Source organism: Haliaeetus leucocephalus, unplaced genomic scaffold (assembly GCF_000737465.1).
Source record: "Haliaeetus leucocephalus isolate CR32 unplaced genomic scaffold, Haliaeetus_leucocephalus-4.0 Scaffold195, whole genome shotgun sequence".
NCBI classification, from domain to species: Eukaryota; Metazoa; Chordata; class Aves; order Accipitriformes; family Accipitridae; genus Haliaeetus; species Haliaeetus leucocephalus.
Genome location: NW_010972631.1, coordinates 9,239,440 through 9,248,913, shown reverse-complemented (window position 1 = coordinate 9,248,913; position 9,474 = coordinate 9,239,440). Strand labels below are relative to the sequence as shown.

General features: G+C 37.7%; 1 protein-coding gene across 1 annotated transcript in view; it reads left to right on the top strand.

Annotated features, from left to right (window-relative positions):
- Positions 1-478: 478 nt before the first annotated feature.
- LOC104830719 (collagen alpha-1(XIX) chain-like) overlaps positions 479-9,474 on the top strand; it is a 106,371-nt gene continuing 97,375 nt past the window's right edge. Inside the window, exons 1-2 of the mRNA XM_010565831.1 lie at positions 479-612; positions 9,207-9,281. Of these exons, the coding sequence (XP_010564133.1) occupies positions 519-612; positions 9,207-9,281 (169 nt within the window). The 5' untranslated portion in view covers positions 479-518. The remainder of the gene's footprint in view (positions 613-9,206; positions 9,282-9,474) is intronic.

Sequence of the window (9,474 nt, the reverse complement as noted above, 5' to 3'; positions counted from 1 at the left end):
CACTTGCGTATTTTGCAAGGCAGAGAAATACCGTGTTTGGGGGGGGTTTTGCACTTAAACAATTGCGTGTTGTCCTTCTTCGCTTTGAAGACTACTTCGGCAGTCACTGGCAGTGTTGTGACACCAAGCAGTTTAGCTAATACATTTAAAATTGAAAACCTGGGAGAAAATCAAAGAAAACTAGTTGTCGCTAATGAAATGAAAATTTAGTGCCTTTACAACTAATACCTCTGAGTTAATATTTCTAATGTGTTACTTCTGAGTTTAATAAAGAACTAAAGGAGTATGTTTGTCATTTATTTCTAAATTTACACAGGTCTCTTTTTGTAGCCCTTTATAACAGATAAATGATACACTTTGCATGTGACTAGCGACTTCCTCTTTTCTTTACAGTTAAGAAATTCTTGTTTGTAGCTTTCTGATGGGGTGAGGGGGAAAGGATAAAATGACATTGTTCTGAATATGATTATTTTCTGTTTCAGATTTATAGCTGATTGTTCACATGTGTCCAGGGGGAGATGATGTACATTGGATCCTGCATAGTTCGGCTTTGTATGGCAGTCTTCCTCCTCCTTCCTGTTTCTACTTCTGTGGCTGTCAGTGACCAGACAGGTACTTCCATTTGTCTCGCCCATCACAGACCAAAGGCATAAATCTCATGACTGAACAAATTTGAACAAATAATGAATGTACATGGAAAATAAGCAGTGTGAGCAGATAAAATTATATGAGACTTTTTTAATCTCTTTTTTTAACAAGTCTAAGTCTGAAGAAGTTCCAAAGCAGCCTTTCTGTTTCTTGTGCTTGGGATTCATGTTTGGAAGCAGCTGTAGTTCCTAGGAGTTTTGTTTTGTATTTTTTCAACTTACCATACGAAACAAGATTCTAAATCAGATCTTGCAAAACTTTTGTGAACAAAATTACGTGGCTTTATTAGAGCGTATCGGTGACCACATTGACCTAAACAGCCTAATGCTCATGTTAACCTCACCTAAACTTAATCCCCTGACAGGTTGTACATTTCACAGATGCAGAGTTAGAAAAAACCTTGTGCCTAAGAAGACGGGGAAAGGAATATAGTGGTATTGTTTAATCTAGAAGCTGTTACCCTTCTGCAAATTTTCTCATACTTCTCTGTTTTCTTCTTTCTCTTATTGGCCACGTGTTATCTAGCTCTCTCACTTAAACTCTGCATTGACTCTCCAGAGTATGGTAAATTCTGTCATAAAGGCACGTCACGTGTGCTTGTAGAATAAGTAATTGTCAGTTTTCTAGAATTGCTCAGCCTCAACACATACTTCAACTTTCTAGAACTTTCCTACAATTATGAGCAAGGAGAACATACTTGTTGCTATTTAAATAGAAATACTGTTCTTTTTTTTTTTTTGAAAATGAAATTTATTATTAGTAATGCTGTTTTTCCAGAAACCTGATGAAAGATAATAGATGCTGTACATATACAACGACTTTGAACAACATATACAACACATTTGAAACTCAGACCCCAAAAATTTAAAAAGTCAATGACTAGCATAATAATCCTTTTACTTCTCCTGGAAACAATAAATAGTAACATTTAATAAATAATAAGTGTAATGTGTGGGCTCTAAGGTAAGAATAATGCGTTGTGAAGAGTCTGAATTTAAATCAAAGACTTTTTGGCCTTATATTTTTAGGGCAGCAAGGCTAAGTGCTCTACTGATGAATTATTCTTAACCCCTGTGAGACAGTGAGCCTACATCATAGCTGTGCAATTATTCTCCTCAGCTGTCTGAGAGAAGCAGAATGGGTTGCCTTCTCAGTCATTACTAGCTGGTGGATTGTATAAGGGAAGTTTTAAAAGTGCTAAAAGGGTGTGAGTGCAGAAGGTTCCCTAATAATATAAATTAATAAATTGAAACTTGAAAAATTTTAAAACAAAATGTCCAGGAAGCATTGTCTCTTTTTATTTTTTTTTTTTTTTCCCTAATGAAAAGATGTTTTAGTAAAAGGTGGACCAGTCATAGAAGATGTGACAGATACACTGAACTGCTAATAAACGGTGTATCTGAACTGTATATTATATTCTGTTAGAAGTTTGTGGCTAGGCAGCCAGCAGGGAAGCTGCAGTTTTCCTTAACCTGATTGCCACAAATGGATCAAATATGGGTCAAATTGAACCGCTGGAAAGAATAGGAGAGATTGAACCTCTCCTGAGAATAACTGATGGCGTGCAATTGAAAAAGGCTTCTGCAGTTTGAGGTGATACAGGCAGATGGTGAGAAATAACAAGTAGATAGCTGCCAGATTGAGCTGCTCTGCCGACAGCAGAGAATAGGCTCAGAGTGAAGCCTCAAGTTGATAACAGGAAAGAGATTCTTTTAGAGACTGAAGGGATGGTTACTGTCCGAAAAAGAAATACAAATTATAGACCAGAAAGCAGGCGCTGAGAAAGAACAGACCCTGCGACAGTGCAGCAGTAAGGGGTACAAGTATGTTTCCAAGCCTTTTATTAATCTGCCCTGTTCGCTGAACCAAGTACTCAGCAACTCTGCAAAGTTGTCTTGTACTAGTTTGATAATTTGTATGCAAATGGGTCTGTTACAAATTGGAAATGTACTTATTTCAAGAAAAGAGTAATATCTAACCTCCTCTTTTTTTTTTGTTGGTTTTTTTTTGTTTGTTTGTTTTGTTCTTTCTTTCATTAACTGGCTCTTTCTTGGGCCTTTGTTTTCTCTCATGTACCAGCATCTGTCCTTCAGGATCTGCCTAGGCAATCTTTTTGGTTTTCTTCCTTCAACAACATACGCATAGCATTTACTTCTCACTGTGCTAATATGAAAGCTTTTCCAGCAAAGCCCATTTAGATAGGATCTTGGATTATTGCATTTACATCCTGAAATTTCTCACCTGATTTACTTGAGTAGCCTTCAAAACGCAAGGAAAAGTGTAAATTAAAGTTAATTTGAAGGGGAGGGGAGCGGGCTTGTGTTAGGGGAAGGAAATATCTTGTGCAAGAGAAAGGATTAACTTGTGTGCATATGTAGGGGAAAGCTTTCTGAGCTGGCATTCCAAATATACTTCGGGACTTACTCATTGGGTCAATATTGTAATAATTAAGTACCAGTATTGGAAAAAAATATCAGAGTGACAGAGTATGCTGGATCTTCTCGGAGCAGTCCTCCTTAGGCTCTGAACGTGTGCCAGTAACAATTAGATTCACATCAAGGATTTCTTTCAGTTCTCACTTGTCTGGAAGTTTTGATACGCTAATTCGTCATCAGAAGGAAGCACTCCCTTCTAATGACAGAATATAGCAAATCTGAGGGCCAGGGTTCAGGAGTTCTCCACAATCATGTTTTTGATCTGACTTCAAGAGTATTTTCATGTTGTCAACGTTTTGGTTTTTCTTTTTGTCGTTGGGAACGTTTGGTTTTGGAGTGTGGACATGTAGCATGGATGTGTCTTTCTGTAGTGACACATGGGGTTCTAATTTGATCATTCCTGAATGCTTCATATTAAGAATATTAATACTTTGTCTCATTCCCAGATCATTGCTGCTTTTTCGACTTTCTTTTACAATTACTGTTTCTCAAAGTCACTTGCTAACCCATGAAAAATGTAATATAAACAAAGTCCTGGGACTGTCAGGCATGGTGAATTTCCATTGCCTTTTGACGTGGAATGTGTTGTGAAAAGCATTGGCTCTAGATCATAATTTTAGATAGGCACTTTAACCCAAATACAGTGAGTGGTTTCAAGTATGCAAATCAGTTCATCTTTTTGGTTTTCATGTTTTAGTATGGCTGGATACTTCTCCAAATCAAGATAATGGCTCTACAGTAACTCTCATATACAGTGTATTCACGTCCTTCATATTCTGAATATTTAAGGCTAGATCAACAAACTAGTGCTAGCATTGCAGTATTTAAGTGATCTTGCCACCCTTGGATTCCTTAACTTGTAGTTAAATACTAAGTCTTCTTGGGCAGTGAATAAGGAGCTTTAGGTATCTACAAGAATGTGGGTTATGAAAGCCTGCACACTGTGGAAAGCCACTTCAGCTAGTGAGTAAGCAGTACATAAGAGAGATCTCAGACCACAAAGGGGAACTTTCTCGGCTACACACATTATCCCAGTGTGAAGCCTGTAAACTAGATCAGCCCATTTTATTTTTTTTTTTAATGGAAAGGTAGAGGAAGAAAAAAGCATCAACTCTTACAGCCAAAATATTCACTTGGGATGTCATAGAATCATAGAATAGTTTGGCTTGGAAGGGACCTTTAAAGCTCATCTAGTCCAGCACCCCTGCAATAAGCAGGGACATCTTCAACTAGACCAGGTTGCTCAGAGCCCCGTCCAACCTGAGCTTGAATGTTTCCAGGGATAGGCCATCTACCACCTCTCTGGGCAACCTGGGCCAGTGTTTCACCACCCTCACAGTGAAGAACTTCTTCCTTATGTCTAGTCTAAATCTACCCTCTCTTAGTTTAAAACCATTACCGCTTCTCCTACTGCAAGAGGCCCTGCTAAAAAGTCCCTCCCCAGCTTTCTTGTAGGCCCCCTTTAGGTACTGGCAGGCTGCTGTAAGGTCTCCCCGGAGCCTTCTCTTCTCCAGGCTGAACAACCCCAACTCTCTCAGCCTGTCTTCACAGGAGAGGTGCTCCAGCCCCCTGATCATCTTCGTGGCCCTCCTCTGGACCCACTCCAACAGGTCTGTGTCCTTCTCATGTTGGGGACCCCAGATCTGGATGCAGTACTGCAGGTGGGGTCTCACCAGAGCAGAGCAGAGGGGGAGAATCCCCTCCCTCGACATGCCGGCCATGCTGCTTTTGATGCAGCCCAGGATACGGTTGGCTTTGTGGGCTGTGAGCGTGCATTGCTGGGTCACGTCCAGCTTTTCATCCACGGGTACCTCCAAGTCCTTCTCCGCAGGGCTGCTCTCAATCCCTACGTCCCCCAGCCTGTACTGATACTGAGGGTTGCCCTGATCCATGTGCAGGACCTTGCCTGCCAAAGCTGTTGTGTTATTTCCATAACTGTCTAAATAGTCAACAGACTTGAAGTTGACTTCCCTCCTATATCAACAAAGTTGTAGATTCAGTCTCCTTCATTCTTCTTCCCACCCTTGTCTTAATTAACATGTATGTTGTGATGTAAATGTAATGTGGCTTACAGAGTAAAAAAGGAAAACAAAAAAATCACATCTGACTTTTTGGTACTTCTATACATGAGGCTACAGGTATGTAGGAAATCTGAATTCTTGACCCTATTTGAAAGCAGGCCGGGTGAGTATTCTTATCTTCAGTACAAACACCTTTGAGGTGGACTTTTTGGATTTCATTGCTGACACTCGCAGGTATGTCGCACACTCTGCAGAGGTCCCCTATGTCTATATATTTATGAAGCCTGATCCAGTAAGTGTGAGACAAATCCTAGCTAATACAGGTTTTTGCCTGCAGCCTGAGTCCGACATGGGATGTGGGTATATGTTAGGTGGGACTTTGCTGTTTGGCCATGTTCATTTGGCCGGTCATGCTTACTGATGGAAAATCCAGTGCCCTTGCAATGTGCGTGTCAGTGGTGTTAGATGGCAGCTGAAAACTTCACCTGAACATCAAATTTAATTATAAAGTAGCAGATAGGTACTTGTAAAGTGAATCTAGCTGTTACAGGTTACACTTGATCTGGAGGAGCCAAGAGTGCTTATTGGAAGCTACAGTTCCCAGTCAGGAAGTGCACACAAGAGATGTCTGTAAGAGTGAGACAGAAGCATGTACCAGAGACTTCTCTGTCCTCGTTTGCACGGAAAGGAAAACTGGGCATGGGGCCTAGATGGAAGCTGCAGTGTGCTTCAACAGGTGCCTTGATCATTGCAGGAATTCAGAACATGCCATTGCATGTTGCAGCAGATATGTCCAGATGCAACGCCCTTCTTTTTTTTTTTTTTTTTTTTTTTTTGCATAATGCTGTTAGAAAACAAAAAAAATTCTTACAGGCATCTTGTGGGAGAGACAAAAGATGAGTGGGGTGTGATATATCTGCTTAATCTGCATAAATACATATTTTTAAAATTATTAGGTTGATTTTATAATAATAAGCTCCTATGTAGAGCTCATTCATTTCTAAAGATTAAGGTCTGTAATTTGTCCTATGGATAAGTGATCTGATTAACTTATATGTATGTTAACTTGAGCTTTGACATCACTATTTTAATATGAATTGTTGACTTCAATCAGACAGACCCAGTTTTATCACATGCAGAGCAATATAGTGTATAAATGTAAGCTTGTTCTTTTTATTGCTTCATTAGTTTTATAGTAATGTATACTAACAGGGCAGGTAGGTGCATGGTTTCCATGACTGGATTAGCAGTAAGGGTTTGTCTTGTTCTTTTTTTTCCTGAATGTCTTCATGTAGATCTTCTAATTCAGCTACCCACAGGATGAATGGGTAAACTGTCTGTTTTGTCTCGGGCCAAAGAAAATTTAAAGATCTGCCAGCAGTACTAAAAATCTTGGAAGAGGCTAACTATTTGACTGTACAAACTGTAACTTGTAGAAAGAATTTTCATCGGTCTATAGCAATGACAGTTGTCAGTCTCGGTATGGAGAAATTTGGGGTTTAGTATTTTAAAGTTTTGCCTTAGCTCTCTGGTAAAAAGAATAACATTGAGCAAATGGAGTGCATTGGCAGCATGAGATAGAAGAAGATTCATACTAACCCTTTCAGTTCTTCAGGACATGTGGATTACAACCAAAAAAGTAACACTTAAATGGCCTGTCTATGCTGTGACTTTTATGCCACTGATAAAAATAGGTCCACAGTCCACTCTGTGGCATGTAAGGAATCGTTGCTATCATCTGGATAACACAGAAATTAAGGCTTGAGTCTTTATTTGGACTTGGAAGAAAGTGACTCGGGAGAATAAGCTAAAACTCCCTAGTTTTTCATGGCTCAGCCCTCATGTAAGTTAATGTTGGGGAAAAAAAAAAAAGCATGGTTGTGTCCCAGGTGCTCTAGAGCTTAGTATAGCAGTTGAAGGTAAAATTAGCAATAAGTAATATCTGGCTGCTCTTATTATAAGTACTGTAAAGTAATTTAACGAAAAAGGGAAGCTGCCCCATAGTCTTTATATCTATATTAAAAAAAACTTGGTTAGAAAACATGTAGATATACGAGAAACGTTTGTCAGCGTGTGTGTGATATGCTGTTGCGGTTTCAGCCATAGCAGGCTTCCTTTACACCAATATATTTCTTTTAGCTATACTTGTGTAACTCTACCATAACCACATTTGTTGTTTTAGAGCAGCTAAAGACAAAAGTCTATAGTTTAATAATCTGTGTAAGTGATTGAAGGCTAAGGTTTGTAGATTGAAGGGTATCTAAGGTGAGCCTGTTTCTGTCCCATAGTGTGTGTGTGTGTATACCAAATGGTGTGTTGAAAATTGCTATGTTAGTGTGTAATTCCAGTGAATGCTTTTTATGCTACATAAAACTCCCTGCAAACCAAGAATGATGAAAGATTTCGTTTCAGTTTCAGAGATTTCGACATGAGTATTCTTTATAGTTCTGTGTCTTTGCTGGGGAAAGGGAATTTACAGTGTTTTTAATGCATATGTTTCATCTCATTTGTCATGAAACTTTGTATCTATCTACCTGTATAGGTAAATGTGTGTATACACACATATTTATGTATATATATGAAGGAAAGAAAGAATACATTCTCTTAGAGCCTTAGAAATAAATTAATTTATGAGCGATGTTACTTGTAATTGTAGATTGCAGTTTAGATGTAAAGGACATGGAACTTGATGAATCTTATGAAAAAACGTCTTAGATGTGGTCTGTTCCTTAAATAATTGACATAGCTTTCATTTACCATGCTGCCAGGAGGTATCTTTATATCTGCATTATATAATTCAGTTTCACTTTTACTGGTTATTTTTAATTAGCCATTCTTAATCCAGATCAAATACTATAACATATTTAATAGAATTTAAAACTTCTGGAGGGTAATATGCTTTCTACATTACTACAGAATGAATGACAGATTTCACATGCTTTAAGATTACAAATACAGCTATTTTGAATGCCAATGTTCAGTCTGGATGCTCTTGGAAATCTTTAAATATAGATGATTTCCAGGTTAATGGTTGGACATTCCTCCTTACTTTTTTCATTGAACTGGCACTTCAGAAAATCCCCTTGACCTTCTCTGTTCAGCAGCTTCAGATATACCTTGGCCATCTTTTTAGTTGCGTCGGCTCATCGTGGAGCTCTGTGCTTGATAAATGCATGGGCCAAATCCTGCTTGTAATCTTCTGTTTGATAGTTTTACTAGGGTTTAGTGGGGCTATTTGCGAAGTTTGTTAAAGAAAGAGCCCTATTTCTGACCCCCACACAAAAGTGACATTTCTCTGTATTTGCTTCTTAGAAGTGTGTATTCCTAGGTATATATAACAAAAAAAAAAAAGAAAGGGCTTTATGCAAGTAAATAATATTGCATATTAATAATACAGTGTTTGATCTAAGTGCTCAGTTAGATTTGACCTTAGAATTTACCATGTTCCAGATTTTAGAACATTCTGGTTTTTTACCTAAATACTTTAGTTCAGATTTAATCCTCTGTAAAGCTGCTTAATTTTCAACCATTTTTTTTTTCAAAATATAGTATTGCTCACATTGTTTATTATATGATATGATTATATCCTTGTTAATCCACATTCTGAATTACTGTTCACTGAAGTAACAGTAGATTATTGTCATGGTAATTAAGCATTTATGTGTTATTGTTTCATATTCATTATTGGGGGGAAGGGAGATTTTCTAATAATATAGCCAGAAATACAAAAAAAAATTTAGAACAGTTGTTATTTCTTTATAGAGTATTGTAGATGGAAAGAGCTTGGTAAGAATTTAGTGTTTTTCTTCTGATTATATTGTTCCTGTGAGCTTTAATCATAAACACCTGAATTAAAATGTGTTAAAATTTGTATCTGCTTATATTTTTATAAGTGTAGTATGAAATCTGAAATATCATTGCTCTTATTTTGATTTTGTAATTTGGTTTATTGCTGTTTTTCATATCCTAAAGAAACAAAAAAAACCCCATTCCTGTTAATATTACTGTCACTGTCATGATAGTTTGTTCTGATTCATTTTTGTTTGATAGAATTTTGTTTGGTAGAATTTTATGATGGATACTAAACTGTATTCTCTTAAAGGTGCTGTGTGTCCTTTAATGAAAACAGTTGTCCATCATCTCAAAAAAATCAACAGAGACAGTCTTGGTGTTTCAGGTAAATTACTGCGCTAATAGGGATATCTAAATTTATTGGCTAGTAGTGGATGTAATCGTAGTCCTGCTGAAGCTGGCTTTAAAACTGAAAGGACAGTACAGAATGCCACCCCCATGCTACAAAAGCTGTTGTTTTTAGGAAGGTGGGGTTAAAACCAGAACATGTTGTTCTTGGAAGGTATTGGTTCAAGGTC